General features: G+C 39.7%; 1 protein-coding gene across 2 annotated transcripts in view; it reads right to left on the bottom strand.

Annotated features, from left to right (window-relative positions):
- The window catches only part of KLHL32 (kelch like family member 32), a 253,306-nt gene that overhangs the window by 177,382 nt on the left and 52,824 nt on the right, over positions 1-23,100 (bottom strand). For both annotated transcript variants that reach the window (XM_029944612.1, XM_029944613.1), the window contains exon 3: positions 22,133-22,313. In XM_029944612.1, coding sequence (XP_029800472.1) covers positions 22,133-22,313 — 181 coding nt within the window. The remainder of the gene's footprint in view (positions 1-22,132; positions 22,314-23,100) is intronic.

Raw genomic sequence — 23,100 nt, 5'->3', positions numbered from 1 at the left:
TTTTGCCTAGAATACAAGGCATATTACATGGGTCATATTATTTTTAACAACGATCTCTTCGAGCACTCAAAGGAAAACATGTCTACCATTCTAAATACCATAAATTTTATTATATGATCTCTAACATCAACATAATGGAAACTAATGTAGATTTAGCTAGACAAGAGATGAACAACCTAGCAATAAAATCATGGGAATATATGATAAACACCTTGTGTCCCAACAGTGTTCCTCCTCCCACCCCACCTTTGATACAATAATCTTCCATTAGAAATCTCTCATTTACCAACTAGAAGTAGAATCTTGTTATAAGCAGCCTGCAGTATATACCAGGTACAAAAATTAAGGGCAGAAAACACTTCCACCTATTCACAAATGTTCACTTTGCCTTGCTGGAAAATCTCTAGAAAAGAATAGTATCCTTGATACTCTAAACTTGTAACTTGCTGTCCAAAGACTCAATGAGACAAGTGACTATTATGCTGCTTAGAAAAAGAAAAGGAAAAACAACCCAAACAGTCTAATAAGAGATATAAAGGAATGTGCCTTTTATTCCTGTAGGTTACTTTCACTAAACCAAAAAAACTCTAATTTCTTTTTTAAAGTGGCAAGTTTGAGGTCATTTGGATTTTTTCAAATTTAAAACCAAAACTGAACACACAGCAGCATATTAATAGTCCTATTTTTAAAAAATAATTTATTTTGAGAGGGATAGAGAGAAAGCCCATGCACACAAGAGGAGGAGGGGCAGAGAGGGAGGGAAAGAGAGAATCCTAAGTAGACTCCGTGCTGTCAGCACAAAGCCCAAGGCAGGGCTCAAACTCACAAATGTGAGATCATGACCTGAGCCAAAACCAAGAGTCTGACACTTAACTGACTGAGCCACCCAGGTGCCCCTTAACAGGAATTTTTTAAAGGAAGATACTTTTGTAGTTATTTATTTATTCATTCATTCATTCATTCATTCATTCATTTTTGACAGAGAGTGAGCACAAGTGAACGAGGGGCAGAGAGAGACAGACAGAGAGAGAGAGAGAGAGAGAGAAGCCCAGGAGAGGGGGGAGAAAGGGAGGGGGGTAGGGAGGGAGGAAGGGAGAGAAAGAGAGAAGAGGGACTCACCTGAAACAGGGCTCAAGCTCACCCAAAGTGGAGCATGACCTAACCTGATGTAGGGCTTAAACTAATGAACCATGAGATCATTCATGACCTGAGCCAAAGTCAGATGCCTAACGACTGAGCCACCCAGGAGCCCCTGTAGTACTTTCTTAACTCATGTACACACAAAATTGAGGGAAGATGAGGGATAAATTATTCTATATCTAAGATAACATGATAACAGATCATCAGAAATAATTCAGGGGAACAAAAACTTTACAGGGCTCTTATAAACTATTTTGTGATAATTTGAATGATGCTCATAAATGTTTCAAAAAATATTTGCTGCACCAATTATATGCAAAGCCCAGAGCTGAGTATTCATCAGGGGGAGGGGGTTGAGGGAAGGAGAGAGAGAGAGAGAGAGACCCCGTGTACAAGTCCTGACACACCATCAGCCCTGCTCCACCAACTGTATGGGAACCCACCACAGTCACTTGCAAGGTCACTGCCTTTATTCTCTACCTGTTCTGCTGCTGCTATCATTGCTTCTACTACCTTTCATTTATTGGTAATCCTCATTGAGCCAGAAGTATGACATAAGGTGTCTTATTTTCCTACGTGCTAAGTTTTTCCTTAAAAAAAAAGGAGGGGGGGCGCAATGCTATTCTCTGCCCAAAGTCTAGGGGAAAATATCAGTAGCGTGTTTGACCATCTCAATTTATTTTGCCTTCCTCTGTATGGGGCTGAACAGATATCCTCATAGGCTGCGGGCTGGAGACACAACAGCCTATGTGTGAAGCCCTCTGACTGACACCCTGGTGTCACCATCACTGGTACCAAAATGCCTTTGTGAGGACTGCAAATTGCCTCAAAACTCTAATCTCTACATACATTTCTAAGACACTGGGATTAAGGTCAAGATGTCCCTTACACACTTTAAAAACTGCTCTTAAACATGAAAGCATATGGTGCTCTAGGTAGGTGTCAGCACGAAATAGAAGCTGCCTTACTTCCTACTGGATAGCAAGACCCCATTCCACTTCCATCAAATAGGGAATTCAGAGTGGAAAACAGAGTGTTTGAAACAGTAAGCTAGCATATAAAACAACAACAACAACAACAACAACAACACACACACAAATTCCCCTTTCATTAAATATAAATCGCAGAACATTTTACTTGCATTCTTTTTAATCCCATGAACACCTTTCCAAACATTTGAAATTACATGTATAGTAATTCTGATTGTAAATTACAGCAGAACCAAAGGCATGACCAGTAAATCCTGAAGACAGAACAGTGAAGAGGACTTTGTGCTTGGAGAGATTGGAGCATGTCCAAAAGGTTAAGATTTATAACTCCAAAGTACAGCCTTGGGGAAAAGTAATTTCAAAATAAAAGAAACAATGAAGTATAATCTACAGACAAAACTGGCAAAAAACTGTCTTTGCTGAGCAGCCTTAAAACAATGTTGCTTTCTAACCGAATTTTGGTTTCAAAACGAAAACTCTGCTCACCTCTACTCGAAAAATAAAAAGTGCCACCAATACCTGTAAACCATCAATTCAGTATCTAGTGTATTTTAGACCCTTGGTTTGTGCCTCACATTTAATATCTCATTTCATTTCGACTTCAGCTCCATGAAGTGACAATTCACCTACTTTTACAACTGCAGGAGAAAATAAAACTTGGAGATACTAAGCCACTTGCCCGAGGACATACAGAGCCAGAAACTACACAAACAAAGCTGTTATAAACCAGATTGGTCTACATCTAAAACCGTACTGCCTCCATAATTAATTCTCACATTAAAATGTGTTTTTTTTTAATTAGAGTGCAAAATATATTCTTTTTCTTGCTCTTAAGTTGTATGAGTTACATTTTTAAATTGTTTTATGTGAAACTTTATTTTTTATTTAAGTTTGTTTATTCATTTTGAGAGAGAGAGAAAGCACAAGTTGGGGAAGGACAGAGAGAAGGAGTCAGAATCCCAAGCAGGCTCCACGCCATTAGCACAGAGCCCAGCATGGGGTTCGAACTCCTGAACTGCAAGATCATGACATGAGCCATGGTCAAGAGTCAGATGCCAGCCAGGTGCCCATGTGAAATTTTTTTAATGTTTTATTTATTTTTGAGACAGAGCATGAGTGGAAAGGTGCAGAGAGAGAGGGAGACACAGAATCTGAAGCAGGCTCCAGGCTCTGAGCTGTCAGCACAGAGCCTGACACGGGGCTCAAACCCACAAACGTGAGATCATGACCTGAGCCAAAGTCGGAGACGTAACCAACTGAGCCACAGGCTCGTTTGAGTCCTGGAGGACCCGTTGGGTCGGACGAGCACATGCCCAGCCTGGCCAGTCCCTGCGGCTGGGGCTTGGGCGGCCCCCAACTGTGTGGGGCCCTCGTGTGACATTTTAAAGGTGAAATTATTAGAGGTAACCGGACCACCACAAACAAATGTCAAGGGGTGATGCACACACCAGCCAGGGGTTCAGGCTGCTCCTTTAGCTCTGGCGTACCCTCAGGGAAACGACCCAGACAGAGCTCATGGCAGGACACACCTCCCATTTGCCAGCCGAGAGAAGCGAACAGAACCCACGAGCCGTGGCAGAAAACAACGTGATAAAACACAAGCTCTGGCTCTGCACTGCAGCTCTACAACCACGGGACTTAAGGACACTTCCCAACCACTTTCAGTCAAGTCTCCCACAGGTTAAGAGGGAACAGCCATCACCTCTGGTTGAGGTCAGAATCAGAGAAGACTGAGAAAGTGTCTCACTGGCACAAGAGTTGACACAAAACAGGATGAACTCTTAGAATGTCTTCCACTTACCCACCACCTCCAGGGCTATCTCAATGCTTCCTCACCCTGGAAAGCCCTCCTGGAACTTATACTGTGTAAGTTAGGCCTTCCTCTTCCAAGAAGCCTCGCAGAAAACTCCAGACTAATGTTTCCTCCATCTTTCAAAATCATTTATTTATTAATCCATTCAGCAAAAATATCCACTGTGCTACTATGCTCAAGGCACTGTGCCAGATCCTAAATGAAAATGAAAAAATCCAATTTCTCCCCCCAGGCAGCTGACAGTCAAATATATACAAGGTATGCAAGTCAGTTACTATCATAAACGTAGGTGGTTATTTTTATTATTTTTTAAGGAGTACTGACTTTTAACCAGGGATTCAAACTTCTACCTTAAAGGTTGTTTTAAGACTCGAATGAAGTAGGTTTTCAGTAGATAGTAGTAGTAACCTTGCTACCACTATATTGTTCTGGCACTCCCATTTTGCTATTGAAGTGTATGTGCTTTGGCCCCTATCAGGCTAGAAGTGGCATCCAGCTAGTGAATTCAGATCAGTTCTTGGGTCTGCCAACGTGTTGTGCACATCTGCTGGATGTTTCAGCCCCACAGAGACCAAAGACCTTTGTGTGACTCCATTACCGAGATAATAACCTACTTCTAGTCAATTGTATCACTGGTGTGAAGTCTAATAAGTAAATCTGTACAAAAACCAACACCACTATCAGCAACCCAACTGTGCATATATATATATATAGACCACAGAATGGAGTTAAACTGTAACTATCTGCAAAAGAGCGCACTCATTCTCCAAATGCCCACTGAGCACCAGCCCTGTGTGAGAGCCCCTGTGCTAGACAGAGAACAAAGTGAAAAAGATGCTGTCACAAAACTGAAAATCATTTCCCTCGGGAAAAGTTTCCACCTCATGAGGGGAGACTATAAACGTACAAACTATTGAGAACATGTGGCAAAGCCTATGATCCATTGTTAGTATATCCAAATGACTGCAAAATGAGTCTTCCCACAATCTTCCCAGAGTAAATGACAACTTCATCCCTCCAGTGCCTTAGGCAAATGCCTTGGAATCAGCCTCAGCCTGCCTCTCACACTCTGGCTAGTTCACCATCAAATCCCCTGGGGCTCTCCCTTCAACGTGCAAGTGCAATCCATAGTCTTCCCCACCTCCAGCCCCACTACCCCAGTACAAGTCATCATTTTGTTCCTGTCTTATTTTAACGGCCTCCTATTAGGGTCCTTGCTTCCACCCTTATCTCCCTACATAAACTGGAGAATTATCTCAAAACATAGGTCAGGTAGTGGCACATCTCTACCAAAATTGTCCATGCATTTCCCATCTCATTGAAAGTAAAAACCAGAACCCTAACAGCAGCCTGCAAGGTGGCACATGTGATCCGGCCTCACATGTTGCTACTGGCCCTCCCAGCTCACTGTCGTCTAGCCACTGACCTCCTTACTGCTTAAAACCACCACTGGTATCTCACACCTCGGGGCTTGGCCTTTCCTGTTCCCTCCGCCTGGAATGCTCTCTGTCAAGAACTACATGGCTGGTGCCTTCATTTTTAAGTGGGGCTTCCCAGACCACCCTGTTAAAAGGAGCCAATTCCCACCATCACTATGACCCTCACTGCCTACTTCACTCTATTCTATCATCCTCCACACCCTTTAACCCCAACAGACACATTCCATACTTACTTATTTGTTTATAGTCAGTCTTGTCCAATTATAATGAAAGTGTCATAAGGGTAAGGGTTTTGTGTTTCATATATTACTGCATCCTCACAATCTACAACAATGCCTGGCACTTAACTGTGAGACCTGTATAGGGCTAGGCTACTGGAGAAGAGACAGACTGTAAAGGCAGGAGGCAGGAAGGTACAGGACAGGAAGGACATGAGACAGAGTATCAAAGGAAGCCCAGAGCCCATATACACACTTGACTCCCTGAAAGGGTAAGATTCAGATTATGTGCTCCTCTATTACTCTACCCTGAATTATAAATATGCATATTTTATATTTTCTATAAATTATAACATTTTTAAAGGACAGAGACAATGTCCGTGATCGTTAGTTTTATGTATCAAACTGGGTTACTAGGTGCCCATATAGTTCATTAAACATCTTTAATGAGGGTGTTTTGGGTGAGATTAACATTTGAATCGGTTGACACAGTAGAGAAGACCCTTCCCCAATGAGGGTGGGCTTCATCTGATCACTTCAACAAGGGCCTAAATCAAGTAAAAGGCTGAGTAAGAAAGACTTTTTTCTGCCTGACCGTCTTTGAGCTGGGACACTGGTCTTCTGCCTTCCAACTTGAACTCACACTGGAATTTACACCATCCCCTTGTCTCCGTGTCAGTACAATATCCTGCAAATGCAGGTTTTCAACACACTGTGCAGATGAGTTACGACACCTTTTAATGGAAGAGCAAGTCAGACCATCTCCAGACTGCTGTGCGCCATCTAAAAATATCTACTCTCATTATTCTTAGAATCACGGCTTATTGTACTAAAGCAGCCTATTCCCCAAAGGTGTATGTTTAATTTTCACAACTTAATTGCTCACTCAATGTTAAAAAAATTAAAAAAGGAGTTGAAAGGTCATCTTCCATGAAAACAATAAAACAATTATGAAAAAGCAATGAAGTGCCTACATCTTTACCTTTCAATTTTTAAAAATGTGACAGATATTAATTTTTTAAGTATGTTTATTTTTGAGAAAGAGACAGAGTGCAAGTGGGGGAGGGGCAGAGAGAGAGGAGACAGAGAATCTGAAGCAGGCTCCAGGCTGTGAGCTGTCAGCCCAGAGCCTAACGCGGGCTCAAACTCACAAACTACAAGATCATGACCTGAGCCAAGTCAGACACTTAACCCACTGAGCCACAGGGCACCCCTAGATATTATTTTTAGACCAGTTTCAAGTTCACAGCAAAAATGAATAGAAGGTACAGAGAGTCCTAAATAACCAATCCCTTTCCACCCCCCACTATCAACACTCCCCACCAGTGGTGCAAAGTTGATGAGCCAACAATGACACATGGTTATCAACCAGAGTCCACAGCTTACATTAAGGTTTACTCTTAGTGTTGTACATTTTATGATTGTGACAACTGTATAATGACATGTATGTACCAGGATAGTATCATGCAGAATAGTACTGCTGCTCCCAAAAATGCCTGTACTCCATTGATTTGTCTCTCTCCCTGCTCCGTCCAGCCTCTGGCAATAAATGATCTTTCCATTGTCTCCATAGTTTTGCCTCTTCCAAAATGTCAGACAGAATGCCAGGCAGCCATTCTTAGATGGAATCATACAGTTATATACCTTTGCAGACTGGACTCTTTCCCTTAGTAACATGCATTCAAGGTCCACCCATGTCTTTTCATGGCTTAATAGCTCATTTCTTTTTATCACTGAATAGTATTCCACTGTAGAGAGGTACCACAATTTATATAATCTGAAATGAAAGAGGAGACATCATAACTGATATCACAAAATATGAAGGCTCAGAAGAGATTATTATGAACAATTGCACATCAACAAATTGGTAACCTAAAGAAATGGACAAATCCCTAAAAACATACAACTTACCATTACAGAATCATGAAGAAACAGAATCTGAACTGATCAATAATGAAAAAGGAAATTGAATCAGTAATTTTAAAACTCCCAACAAAGATAAGCCAAATACCATATGGTTTCCCTGGTGAAATTCTACCAAACATATAAAGAAAAATTAATGTTAATCCTTCTTGAACTCTTCCAAAAAATTGTAGAGGACAGAATACTCACAAATTCATTTTATGAGGTAATCATTACCCTGATACCAAAGGCTAACAAGGACACTACAAAAAAAGAAAAATACAGGCCAATATCTCTCTTCAATATAAATGCAAACATCCTTAACAAAATACTAACAAAATTTAGCATCACATTAAAAGGATCAGACACCATGATCAAGTAGAATTTATCCGTGAAACGTAAGAATGGTTCAACATATGTAAATTAATAATGGACATACCACATTAATAGAATGAAATACAAAAATTATATGATCACCTCAACAGATGCATAAAAAGCATTTAACAAAATTCAGCAAACTTTCATGATAAAAACTCTCAACTCTTAGAAGAAAACATTGGCAGTAAGTTTCCTGACATCAGATTTGGTGATAAGACTATGGATTTGACACCAAAACAAAGACAATAAAAATAAGTGAGAGTACATCAACAAAAAAAGCTTCAGCACGCAAAGGAAACCATTAACTATTAAGATGTTTCACATCTTCCATTTGTAGAATAAAAGAAAATATTTGCAAATCATATACCTAATAAGGGATTAATATCCAACCATATAAATAATACAACTGAATAGCAGAAAAACAAATGATCCAATTAAAAAATGAACAAAGCAACAAAACAGACATTTTTCCAAAAAAGACATACAGATAGCCAACAGGTACATGAAAAGGTGCCCAACATCACTAGTCATCAGGGAAATGAAAACCAAAACCACAATGCAATGTTACCTCACACCTGTTCGGAGGGCTCTAAACAAAAAGAGAAGAAATAACAAGTGTTAATGAGATATAGAGATAAGGGATCAGGGTCCCTTGTGCATTACTGGTGAATGTAATTTGTACTATGTAATATAGTACAATGTAAATTGTACTATAACCATGGAAAAAAGTATGGATGCTCCCAAAACATGAAAAATAGAATATGATCCAGCAATCCCACTTTGGCGTATATGTCTAAAATAAGTGAAATTAGGATCTCTTTAGGATCTTGAAGAGATATATGAACCCCCATGTTCACTGCAGAATTATTTATAATGGTCATGATGCAGAAACAACCTAAATGCCATTTTATGGATGAATGGATAAAGAAAAAAGGGATATAGCTGTATACATACACATACATATATATATGGAGTATATTATTCACCCAAGAAAGTGAAAGAAATCCTGCCATTTGCAACATGGATGAACTCTGAAGGCATTATGCTAAATGAAATAAATCAGACAGAGGAAGACAAATACTGTATGGTCTCACTTATATGTATAATCTTAAAAACCCGAAGTCATTGAAGCAGTAGAATGTTGGTTGCCAGGGACTAGAGTACTAGGTGGAAATGGAAAGATACTGGTAAAAGGATATAAACTTCTAGTTAAAAGAGGAGTAAGTTCTGGAAATCTAGTGTATAGTAGAGTGACTAAGTTAACAATACTGTTAACACGAATTGCAGACATGGAAGTTGCTAAGAGAGTAGATCTTAATATTCCCCCGCACCACTTCCCACTGCCCCCGCTCCCCACACACAGGTAACTGTGAAGTAATGGATGTGTTAATTAACCTTATTATGGTAACCATTTCACAACACATACCTGTATCAAATTATCACACTGTATACTTTAAAACTTACACAATGTTATATGACCATTATATCTACATAAAGCTAAATAAAAAACAAAAATTAAAATTAAAATGGAATTGTGAATGTGTATGCATTGTTATTTTCTGCATCAGCACTCCTCAGAGTAGGCTGTCTTCAAACTGCTTCTTATACATGCGACACAAGGTAAGAAATCCCTGCCAGAATACAAACGAACTCATTATTGCTTTCTTGAGAAAGATTTCCTGTGAAAAATGCCAGTTGAACTAACACAGTGTTTCACCATGTAGCTGATTTACATTTGGTAGCAAATCAGCATGGACAGTTAACAAGCATCCCTCAGAATGGCAATGGTCCATGAATCACAAGTAGCACTTATCAATATTTTTGTATGTTATCCCTTAGATTTTGGCTTCCTTTCCCACACTCTACTGAAATCAACTTCTTAAGGAACGTAAATCTTTCTGAATCCTCCTTGGCTTTCTACAGAATGTATTAATCCTTGAAATTCTTTTCTTTTCTGGCTTTGATTAAAATGTACATGCGGATTATCTTTATATATCTTTGGCTCTTCCTTTTTTGTCCCCTAGGCCATCTGCTCATTCTCTTTCTGCCATTTGAATAAAGGCATTCTTTAGGTCCTAACTACAGATATATATTTTTTTTCTCTTCTTTTCCCTCCTGCTATGAAATCTCCTATACCCGGAGTCTCATTGTTTTCACCTCTTCACCTCTTACTGTTTTCTGTATCCTTTCAACATCCAGCATTAACTTTTTTGTATATAGTGGATGCTCAGTAAATGCTTATGGGATTGACGAAGTAGGTTTTGGCTCTACTATCGGGCAGAGAGTCAATTTGTTCTTAATATTAAAGAAGCACATTGATTTGTTAAGTAGCAATAGTTACCGTACTGAATATAGTAAATAAAATTAAATAGTCAACACTAAGTGACACCAAAGAAAATTAAAATGGAAATCATTAAAAATATTTAAAATAAAAAAATATTAGAGGCAAGTCACTTTACAGTTGCATACAGCAAAATTAATTTAGGATCAGAAAAGAAATGCAGCAGAAATAAAATAATCTTTATGTTGGATTTTTACCTCTTTGTATTGTCAAAATTCATTTGAAAATTCAATTAAATACTGAAAATAGAGAGCTAAACCTGCAAATATCTTCTTAACAGTTTTGGTCATATATCAAAACTCAAATGAAAAATGAAATATATATTTAAGAAGCAGCATACATTTGAATCACTTACTTCCTTCAGTTCCCCACTCTCCCTCAGGTTCCTCACAATATCTTCAAAACCGATAAAACCTCATTCTCTCACTACACTCTTTATTCCTAACAGACATTGCTCGACTTTTTAATTATTTTTATAGACAGATTTTATAAAATTAAACACGAAAACAAGTAATCCTTTGATGGAAAACAATGACCAGTCTGCCATATAATGTATAACTGAAATGTACTATAAGAATGATATTCTGGTGCCTCTGTGATTGACACACGAAATACACATTCTAGGGAAAGGAACGGACGCAGCAGTGTGCAAATGTGCAAGAATTAGCAATGCTGCTGCTTCAGCATAAACACCCAACACCCACAGAACTCAGTAGTGTTTGTTCAACCTCAAAGTAATTAATCACAGGGCAGCCTGGTGTAAAATGGACTATGGAAAATACCGAACATCATGGGATTTAATTTTGGTGAGACTCATGTACCAATTATATAACCACAGAGTAATGCTTTACTATTCAGGACAGCTGTAGAGATTTACATGCTTGTAATAACTATCATAAGATAAACTAAAAATACTTACTATATGTATTAAAGGATTTGGAAGTTTATTTTACTAGTATTTTTATTCATTTCTTGTCTGCAAAGGATGGTTAGTTGTAAGTTACCCCCAGATAAAATTTAATTTAAAAAAAATTTTTTACATTTATTTATTACTGAGAGACAGAGAGAGACACAGTGAGAATGGGGGAGGGGCAGAGAGAGAAGGAGGCACAGAATCCAAAACAGGCTCCAGGTTCTGAGCAAGCTGTCAGCACAGAGCCCAATGTAGGGCTCGAACCCACAAACCATGAGATCATGACCTGAGCCGATGTCCGATGTTCAACTGACTGAGCCACCCAGGCGCCCCTAAAATTTAATTTTTGAGGGCTGCACCACTCAGACTGTAACAATATTTTTGTAAGCAAAATGAATGAATTAAAGTTACAGCATTGTGCCCAATGGCTGCTCAAAATATACACAGCAGAAAGCTGTGGCAGGGTAAGTGGATAAAAGACAACAAGTGACTATTAAAGTCCTTTAACATTCAAACAGTACTTGAGGGTTAATAAAGGACACTTATTTTTCATTCTTAATATTATTTTTTAAGCAAAAAGCGAATTTGATAGAAGCAGAGTGGGGGCTCAAGAACGGATGGGGGCTGAGGAGCAGGCTAGGGATAAAGGCAGGAGGCTGCAGGCTTGGTGGCTGGAAGCAAGATAACTGCCAGTGTTATGTCTCTGTTTATCCTTAATGTGATAAACACAATATGTCTTATGCATGAGTTCTGAGAAGCAGAAATGTTAATGAAGAGTCTGCAAAATCACCAAACAGGAAACAGCTTGAGCCCAACAATGATCTCATTTATGTGCTTTAACGTCAGCATTGCTACTACCATCAAGTCCTTATAGGAAACTTGCCTAGGAAATAAGACAAACTAATGTGTCAAACAGATAACACATACAATGGATGTTCTTAAGGGAAAGGTTCTGAAGAAGGGATTGGCGAGGCCCTACCCACATGACAGAGCAAGAAACTGTTCCAGTCAGACTGCAACAGGGGACAGTGAACCCTGAGGGTGTTTGAGGCACCCGGCACTACAGCAGGTGCTGGGATGCAAGGATCAGAAGAGTATAAAAGACACTTGCTCTGCCCTGAAGGGGAATTTCAAGGGCTCACACTCAGCCTTCCCCACTTACACAGCTTCCTTCAAAATACCTCGTGGCTGCTCTTTCCCAACGCCCTCCATGCCTGGATTCTGGTGGGTATGGGCACCCCCTTGTCCCATGACCCCAGATCCTCAAGCCAGGGGCCCCATTCATTCCTGAGTCTTTCCTCTTCCTCACCACCCATCCCACTACCCCCCTCAGCTTCTACTTGGTGTGTCCCAGCCATTCTACCCCTAGCAAAACTCCTCACACACACATCTTCTCTCCCCCATCTGCTCCTTGTATAGTCAGGCCTTAATCTGCTCTTACTTAATCACTTTTCATACCTCTTGGATCAATTATTTCAATTTGAGCTTCCTTTACCTTATTTTTAAAATGGATATGATGATGATGATGATGATGATGATGATGGTGATGATGATGATATCCATCTTATAGGTATCTTTAGAGGATAAAATGAGTTGATATGCATAAAGCACTTAGAATACCTGCCTGTAGCACAGTAAATACTCAATTAATGCCAGTTATGATTATTGTCATTACTGACTGAGAATGCCAGAGAGAGGAAGAGGGAGGAAAAAAGGCTCAAGTCCCAAAACATCATACTAAACACACATACTGAAGTTATTTGTTCTCTCTTACCAGACTATAAATCCATTCTGTCTAGAAAATAGTAGGAATACAACAAATGCTTATTGAATTTGAAAAAATATTTATTTCTAATTATATATCATATACTCTTTTAATAGTCTTTTATGCCATTTTAATCAAATAGTGACTGGAGAGTTTGATTATAAAATCCATGGAACATAGATTTATTTTAATCATGGCTTTATCTTTTTCTCTCAAAACTACAAATTACATAGGCAGAGCACACTCAGGCTCTAATGGAAAATGATGCTCAAATATTTAACTTTCCAAAATGTCATATTTGAATCACTTTACCATCACATATGCGAAGCTATGTTAGACAGTCAAGACATCTGCTTCCTTGGCCAGAAACTGTAGGCGTTCATGGAGATTGAAGCTGGAGATAGCAAATGTTAAACAACAGCCCCCAGAAGCTGCAAGGTGGCCCACAGCCCAGGGCTGCCCACACTAGGGCCCTGCAACTTTCGTGTCCCCAGTGAGAGCAGGGTGCCATAGGGAAGAGGGGAAGGGGCTGACTCTCCCCAACTCTCTCTCACACACACACTAGATCACAAGGCCCTAATTTTCTCCTGCTACCTCTGGTTCAATACCTCCTCATTCAATTTTGCTCAACAGCACTTTGATGGACTTGGTTAGTCCTCAACTAATCAGAGTCCTTTCTCAGAAAAGTTCCTAGAGAAAGAGGCTGCAACACATGATACATAATCTTAAATTCATTTTAAAGGAATTTTCCAGCTTTGAGATATAATTAACATGAACACTGTGTAAGTTCAAGGTATACAACATGATAATTTAATACAAACATATATCACAAAATGATTGCCACAGCAAGGTTAATTAACACATCCATCACTTCACAGTTACCTTTTCCTGTGTGTTTGCGTGTGTGTGTGCATGCACGTGCACACACATGTGTATAGCAAGGACTTGTAAGATTTACTCTTTTAGCAACTATCTAGACTCTGATACAATACTGTTAACTATAGTCACCATGCTGTAATTAGATCCCCGAGCTTTCTCATAAGTGGAAATGTACACCATTTGCCAACATATCACCATCTCACCCCCACTGCCCAGTCCCTGGCAACCACCATTCTACCCTCTGCTTCTGTAAGTGAGATCATACAATATTTGTTTTTCTCTAACTGATTTATTTTACTTAGCATAATGTTCTCATGGTTTATCCATGTTGCTACAAATAACAGGATTTCCTTCTTTCTCATGGGTACACACACACACACCCCACATTTTCTTTATACACTAATCTGTGGATAGACACTTAGGTTCTTTCCATATCTTGGTTATTATGAATAATGCTGTAATGAACATGGGAGATATCTCTTTAAGATTCTGATTTCATTTCCTTTCAATATATAACCAGATGTGGGATTATTGGATCATATGGTATTCTATTTTTTAAGTTTTTTGAGGAATCTCCAGGGATGCCTGGGTGGCTGAGTTGGTTAAGCGTCCAAGTTTGGCTCACATCATGACCTCACAGTTCATGAGTTTGAGCCTTGCATTAGGCTCTCTGCTGTCAGTACAGAGTCTACTTCGGATCCTCTGCCACCCTATCTCTCTGCCCCCTCCCTCTGGCTCTCTCAAAAATAAATAAGCTCATTTTAATTGTTTTGAGAAACCTCCATTATCATTTTCTATAGTAAGTGCACCAATTTACATTCTAACCAGCAGTGCAGAAGTTTCCTTTTCTCCGTATCCTCACCAACACTTGTTATTTGATGCCTTGTTAATAGCTATCCTAACAGGTACATGGTGATAGCTCATTGTGTTTTGATTTGCATTTCCCTCATGATGAGTGAGGCTCAGCTTATACTTGCTCATGCTCCTATACCTGTTGGCCATTTGTCTATCTTCTTTGGAAAAATATCTATTCAGATCCTTTGCCCATTTCTTAATTGTAGTATTTATCTATTTATTTATTTATTTTTATTTACTTTTTTACTATTGAGTTGTATGAGTTCCTTATATATGCCTTAACAGATGTGTAAATATTTTCTCCCATTCCATTGGCCATCCTTTCATTCTGTTGACCTTTAATTCCTTGAGATAGACAAGCTACAGTTTTAAGGTTTCAAAAAAGGGGGAACCTTGAATATGAATTTAGGGAGGTGACAGAGGGTAGACAGGATAAGACTTCATGAAAGACTTCACACTGTTGGTTGTGATAAACTTTGGAACACAGGGTAAACTAAGAGGTGAGTAAGAGGTTAGAGTGGAAAGACTAGTCATTAGCAAGGCTGAGAAGTGGAAAGCCCCCCAGGGGTAATGGAGTATGTTTGCAACATCAAATGAACAGAAGGGGAACAAAGATGAAGATGCATGATAACACAGCATGAAGGCCCACTCCGGGAGTCTGGCAAATGTGCACATGAGGAGCTCTGAAGGATGTGAGCAGGTGAGTGAAAGCTAACCATGCAGTCATCTGCACAACAGTTTGCAAAGGGACAACAAGTAGTGGAGAAAAGTTAGATGGCTACTAGAATTTTCTAAGCAAGAAAGAAGGAGGGGTCAGATTCAGAAAAGTAAAAGATGGAAAAGGATAGAACCAAAAAGTTATTTTGTAACCCATCAAGAGGTGAATGAGCCTGCAACCAGGTGAGCCCAAGGATGAACTCTTATCCTCTCCCACAAGAGGCAGAGCTAGGCAGCACATGACCAGGTAAAACAGCTAATACTCACAGAACATCTACTGGGTTTCAGAAACATTGCTTAGCACATTATATACCTTATCTTATTTAAATCTCTATATTAAGCCATTCTGAAAGTTGTGCTTTATAATCACCAATTTACAAATGAAAAAATACAGGTTCACAGAAGATGACTCACCTGCACTCAGAGAATAGCTAGCAGAGAGGATGAATATCCCAACAAATATTAATTAGAATAGCACCTATTTTCCGGGCATTCTGGGAAACAACGGTGAACTCAGAAACAGTCTCTGCCACTGCATTCAGACTCAGACCCAAATCCTAAGCTCTTGCCTTTCTTCCTTCTACCACTGATTAACACTCAGAAAAGAAGTCCCTGGTCTGACTCAGTTATAGCAATTGACTACTGCTATGTTGTACCTACACCGCTGATATTAGACCTAATTTTTATTTTTTGAAATCATTATTACTTGCCTAAAGAATGTTTTTGCTTTTTCTTTTAAAATGTTGACAATCACAGGAATTTACAGTACTTTATACTCAACTGCTCATTATTTACATCTTAAGGGAGAAAAGCTGATGCCAACTCTCAGATCAATGTAAAGAAGCAGTTTTCATCAAAACTTGGGCCTTTATACTCTTGCCACTCCCAAATGAAAACCATTACTTTAGATTCAAATAATCTGCCAGATGTCAAAGTGCAAAGTATCGCAGTCTAATTTATATCAAGGTACTTAATTAACTTGAACAGATGACACTAGAAAGAAAAACCCATCAATAATTTGCATATCTTTTGTCCTCAGATATTAAGAATTGAAATATACATGGAATTCTATGACAATTAGAAAACATTTCCTCATTCACTTAATAAATATTTATTGTGTGCTAAGCCTGAGGGAACATGATGTGAGAGATACAGAAATTATTAGCAGACTTTTTCTAGGTGTTTCAGTGCGGGAGAGCATAAGACACAGGGAACACAAACTAATTCTAGTTTAGGGCATGTGGTTGTTGGAAGACAATTCTGCTTGATTCTCTTGCATTTATGCATGTATTGTGAGTGAGGCACAGACTGTCCTTTGTTCTGAACCTTCTTTTCAAGGATGTTTCTATAGCAAACAGCTTTGGGATAACACACTGGGGTCCCCCTTTGGAATAAAGGGCAGTTCTGCTTGCAATCCTGGAAGACACAGTGTCTCTTTACAGGGCAAAGGATAGGCATGCTTACTGTCTAGAATAATAATTTGTCCCTCCAGAACAGAAACCAGACATGTTTCCTGCCCATTATAAAAGATTTGGGTTTCCTGAACTCAACAATCCTCTCTGATAATGTAGTTCATTTTGTGTGCAGCGACAGAAGCCGGCCCTCTTCATGTCACCTGCAAGAACCAAGGCTCAGGAAGTATGTGTAAATAAGCCGAGACTCACACACTGTGGTAACTATGAGTATTAAGCTTTCCTTTGTCTCTAACCTCGGAGTCTTGTGCCTTCTACCAGCATCTAGTCGTAGGCTACCTTGCTGGCTTGCAAGTATGGCAAAATCTCAGTCTTGACAGTTCTTTTTTTTTAAATATATTTAAAGTATACAATGTAATGATTTGATACATGTTATCTATTGTGAAAGGATTTCCAACAAGTTAATTGACACATCTAAACATCACATATTTACCTTTTTTATTTTATCAGAACACTTCCATACTGTCTTAGCAAATGTCAATTATACAGCATAGTATTATTAATATAATTTGTCAAACTGGTTTCCATACAACACCCAGTGCTCATCCCAACAAGTGTCCTCCTCCATGCCCATCACCGACTTTCCCCTCTCCCTCACCTCCATCAACCCTCAGTTTGTTCTCACTTCCAACAATGGCCAAATTATGCAAAGAGCTTAAATGTCCATCAACTAATGCAAAGAAGCTGTGGTTTATATATACAATGGAGTACTACTTGGCAATGAGAAGGAATGAAATCTGGCTATTTGAAGCAATGTGGATGGAACTAGAGGGTATTACGCTAAGTGAAATTAATCAGAGAAAGACATATACCATATGTTTTCACTCATATGTGGATCTTGAGAGACTTAACAGAGGACCATGGGGGAGGGGAAGGGGAAGAATTAAAAGGTTACAGAGAGGGAGGGAAACAAACCATAAGAGACTCTTTTTTAAATATAGTTTATTGTCAGATTGGTTTCCATATAACAATCAGTGCTCATCCCAACAAGTGCCCTCCTCCATGGCCATCACCCATTTTCCCTTCTCCCCCACCTGCCATAAACCCTATTTTTTCCCCTTCCATTCCCCTATGGTCCTCTGTTAAGTTTCTCCTGTTCCACATATGAATGAAAACATATGGTATCTTTCTCTGCCTGACTATTTCACTTAGCATAATACCCTCGGGTTCCATCCACATTGCGACAAATGGCCAGATTTCATTCCTTCTCATTGCCATGTAGTATTCCATTGTACATATTAACTACAATATAAGAGACTCTCAAATACTGAGAATAAACTCAGTCTTCACAGTTCTTGATAGCAGGTGGTTGCAAAAATGGCAATAAAGTTGTACCCTTTTTGCATCCATGCCTTTTGGTATATACTCTCTTACCGTGACTCTGGGCTTAGCCATGGGACATCAGAAAACATGACACAAAGAGAAAACTGAAAAGTACCTATACATTGAGATGTACCCTCTTGCCTTTTTTAGACCTTAGTTATGTGAAAAAGCGCAGGCTAGCCTGTTTGTGAAAAATACATGTCCAGTGTCCCCTACAACCCCAGCCAAGAGCCTCACAATCACCAGATCTGTGAATAAGGCCAATTTAGGTCACCCAGCCTCCAGCCAACAGTCCAATTAACTGCTGATGTAAGAATGAATCCAGCATTGATCATTAGAGCTGACAGATCAGAGGAGCTATTTAGCTTCTAGGTTTGGGGGTCACAAAAGCTAACAAAAGAGGCAGAATACAACGTAAAAACTACTTCTAGTGTAATATCTATATTACAAATCCCACAGAGCTTGGTCTATGTCTAGTTAAATATTGTAACTCCAATACTCAACACTGTGCCTAGAAAAGAGTTAAAAGTACTAACTGTTCCAGCTTTGCTTTGGTTTCTCCATCTGAACACTGACGACAAAAGTCACTTAATTTTAATCTCAAAAGCAGGTTGTGAGCTTAAAGGATAGTGTTTGATTTTAGCAGGTCACATGGTTAAAGGAAAAAAAGCACAACTTTTTATACTCAAGGAAACATGCTCCAATGGGTGAAAATCAGCTCTTCTACCTAATATCTGGTGGTCCTTGGGTGGGTTATTTAAACATATTACACTTCGGCTTTCTTATCTGCATCATGGGAATAATGAAGCCCTCTTCACAAGCTTTGTAACAGAAGTGACACAAAAGAGGCACTCTCCATGTAACCTACCAGAGTATCAGAGGCATTGTGATAAAAGATGAAAGACTGAGGGTAGCAGCAAACACTCTTCAAAGCCAGCAAGTGACTTGCTCACATGCTTCCTCTCTCTCTCTCTCTCTCTCTCTTGCTCTCGCTCTCGCTCTCACTCTCTCTCACACTCACTCTCTCTCTCACACACACACACACACACACACACACACACACACTCAAAATCAAACAATTTCCCAAAATTAAATTAAAAAGCCAACAAGCAGAGACCTAAGAGGAGAGAAACTAAGTAATAAGAGGTGCTAAATTATGGTCTAAAGGAAGACAAAACCGGGACACCAGGGTGGCTCAGTCGGTTAAGCGTCCGGCTTCAGCTCAGGTCATGATCTCACAGTTAGTGGGTTCGAGTCCCACATCGGGCTCTGTGCTGACAGCTCAGAGCCTGGAGCCTGCCTCCGATTCTGTGTCTCCCTCTCCCTGACCCTCCCCTGCTCACACTGTCTCTCAAAAAAAAAGGAAGATAAAACTTATTACATTGTTATTATATAATGTGCACATGTTATATATTTATTTTTTCAAGTTTATTTATTTATTTTGAGAGAGATAGAGAAAGGGTGAGCAGGGGGGGGGGAGGGGCAGAAAGAGAGAAAGAAAGAAAGAATCCCAAGCAGGCTTCACAGTGTCATCATGGAGCCCTATGTGGGGCTTGAACTCATGAACCTGAGCCAAAACAAAAAGTTGGACACTTAACTGAGCCACCTAGGTGCACCCCCACCTTTTTTTAAATTTTTGAAACACAGAGCATGAGTGAGCAAGGGGCAGAGAGGAAAAGAGAGAAAGAATCCCATGAGGGGCAGAGAGAATAGGAGAGAGAGAGGGAGCAAAAGAGAATCTTGAAGTGGGGATAGAACTTACCCAATACGGGGACTGAGCTGACAAGCTCAAGGCCATGCATGACCTGAGCCGAAGTCAGATGCTCAACTGAATGAGCCACCGAGGCGTCCCATGTGTACGTATTACATAGAACCCAAAATATGTTGTTTGAAAAGCTCGCTGAATAATATAACCTTTTGGAAGATCAGTGCCTGATGCTGCCGGAGTATAAAATGTAACACTATTTTAATGGAACTAAAAGATCACTTTTCAGATATTCTGCTTCATTTCTGCAGTTGAGAATTAAATCCCTACTTTTAATTAATAGACATTTTAAGTATTTCCCTCTTGATCCTCTATATTACTGATTTTCATCACATTTAAAACACTTTTTTAAAAAAGACTTTCTTTTATAATTTGGCATTTTTGAAAATTTTTTTACTTGCTAGTTGGCAATTGAGTGTAGTTGATATTGTCTCTTAAACATTAAAACCAAAATTATGATTGGAATTGTACAAATCAAACCAACAAATTGCCTATAGGCCTAAATTAGTTTCTCTAGCACTTTGAGACCTTGGCAAGGGAAACAAACAAAATTCACAATTAATTCCTATTCTCATTTGTATGAGATATGCATATAATGTCCTTTTTCTACCATTTAATTCATAGGAAGTACTAAATAAATGGCATTTAGTTAGCTATAACCATACTGCATATTTTTTTAAATTTTTATTTATTTTTGAGAGAGAGAGAAAGAGAGACAGCATGAGCAAGGGAGGGTCAGAGAGAGAAGGAGACACAGAATCCAAAGACAGGCTCCAGGCTCTGAGCTAGCTGTCAGCACAGAGCCTGACACAGGGCTCAAATCCACGAACTGTGAGATCATGACCTGAGCCGAAGTCAGATGCTTAACCGACTGAGCCACCCAGGCGCCCCCCCCATACTGCATATTTTAATCTTCAAAAAAAGCAATAAACATAAACTGACATGGATGGAGCTAGACAGTACAATGCCAAATAAAATAAGTCAGTCAGAAAACGTAATACTATATGATTTAACTCAAATGGGGAATATAAAAAACAAAACAAACAATTGTGGCAGGGATGGGGGAGGAGAGACACACACAAACCAAGAAACAGACTCTTTTTTTTAATTTTTAAAAATATTTTATTTATTTTTGAGAGAGAGAGAGAGAGAGAGAGAGAGAGAGAGAGAGAGAGAGGGAGAGCATGAGCAGGGGAGGGTCAGAGAGAGAGGGAGACACAAAATCTGAAGCAGGCTCCAGGCTCTGAGCTAGCTGTCAGCACAGAGCTCGATGCGGGGCTTGAACTCACAGACCACGAGATCATGACCTGAGCTGAAGTCAGATGCTCAACCAACTGAGCCACCCAGGTGCCCCCTTTTTAAAAAAATTTTTTTTAAATATTTTATTTATTCAGACTCTTAACTCTCGAGTGCAAACTGATGGTTATCAGAGGGGAGGTGGGTGGCGGAGGGGGAAAGGGGAGAGATGAATTAAATAGGTGATAGGAATTAAGGAGTATACTTGTGATGAGCATCGGTGATGTATGTAAGTGTTGAATCACTATATTCTACACCTGAAACTAATATTACACTGTATGTTAACTATACTGGAAACAATAAAATAAAATAAAATAAAATAAAATAAAATAAAGCAACAAACATACCACTGTATCTCATAAGCCACTGAAAATTACACTCTGAAGTTCTACTAAATAAGACTATGTGCCTTCAGCAACATATACTTATCAATCAACCATAAACGTCCATTAGGCCACCTATATCTCTGTCTCTGGAGCGAACAGTTGGAAAGCATTAAGAACAAGAACATGCATAGGAAATAAAATATCAGAAACACTACATAGATTTAAGAACATTTTAAATTTTAACAAATTGTTTTACAGATTGTCCTTCTGTTCCTGGATCTAGATACATCCTATCCCCCCCCACCCCCCACCCCGTTCACACTGCATTATGGCGCACTACAATGCCACACTGCCTCATGGCGGTAAAGCATCAAACACCCTCAGCTCAGAAGCAAAAGAGAGGTCTGTTCTCCACTAGAGGGACATCCAGGTGACCAAGCCAGGCAGGATCCCACTGGAACCCCAGCCTCATTCTGCCCAGGAAAGACCCCCCAACATTCACAACTCTGGTGACTGTCATCTAGCAGACTGACGGACTGATGGATGAAGGACACTTCAGGAAACTTTGTCATCCTCCATTTAACAAACTGCCCCAACTTACCCGGAAATAGTCGCTGCACGCTGCAAGGACTGCCTTGTGAGCATGGAATTTCTGTTCCTCGGCAATCAGGGTGACGTCACAGAGGATGCCATCACTTCTCTGTTGATTCAGCGCTGCCAAGACACTATCATTGTGAGATTCCGAGTGGCAGAGCCTCTGGCCTGTCAGCATTTCTTGAATACTACAAAAGAGAGCAATGGTGTCAACATGCTTTCTCTCCTCAGCCCCTGCTGCCCCCAGGGCCCCTCACTCCTTCAGCACCCCTGAAGGGAGCGCAGATCCCAGCGTGCTACAGGAATGTGACCTTCCTGTTTCCTTTTCCCCCCACTCTACTATTCCCCTGCTCTCCATTTCTATAATCCTCTCTTTTCCTCACTCCCTCAGGGTGACTTTCTCTTTCATACTAGTTCTTCTCTCTCTGGATTTGTGTTTTTGTGTGTGTCCATCTGTTGTCTGTATAAGGCCCATATCTGTGGGCCCCTGAGCCTCTGATTCTGGCCCCTGTCCCCTCCATGCGTCTACATCTCTGAGTGCAAAGCTCTCTCTGGATGTGTGTCTGGATGTGTGACTCTCTTCTCTATGTGACCCCCTTCCTGAGTCTCTGATTCCATCTCTAGCTTTGTGCTACCTATGTGGGGTTGGTGCAGGCTCAGAACATGATCACCACCATGCACTGATCTAGCACAGAATCCACAGGACCTACAAGACTCATCAGAGATACAGGAAGTTACTAAGTCTCCCCAGAGGTCACGATACTACAATTAAAAAAAAAAAAGACTAAATGTTGATTAGAGAAAAAAGGCTTGCCACTGATGATCCCATGTAAAAGGCAATGAATGAACAATAGATTATTAAAAAACTTGGGAAATCATGTATCATGGGGGAACATTAAAAAAAAGTCATAGTAAATGAAAAAAAAATCTAAGGCTAAAGTAAAATATATCTATATTATCAGCCTTCACTCTCTG

The sequence above is a fragment of the Suricata suricatta genome, chromosome 7 (assembly GCF_006229205.1).
Source record: "Suricata suricatta isolate VVHF042 chromosome 7, meerkat_22Aug2017_6uvM2_HiC, whole genome shotgun sequence".
NCBI classification, from domain to species: Eukaryota; Metazoa; Chordata; class Mammalia; order Carnivora; family Herpestidae; genus Suricata; species Suricata suricatta.
This window is presented reverse-complemented; position numbering and strand designations above follow the sequence as displayed.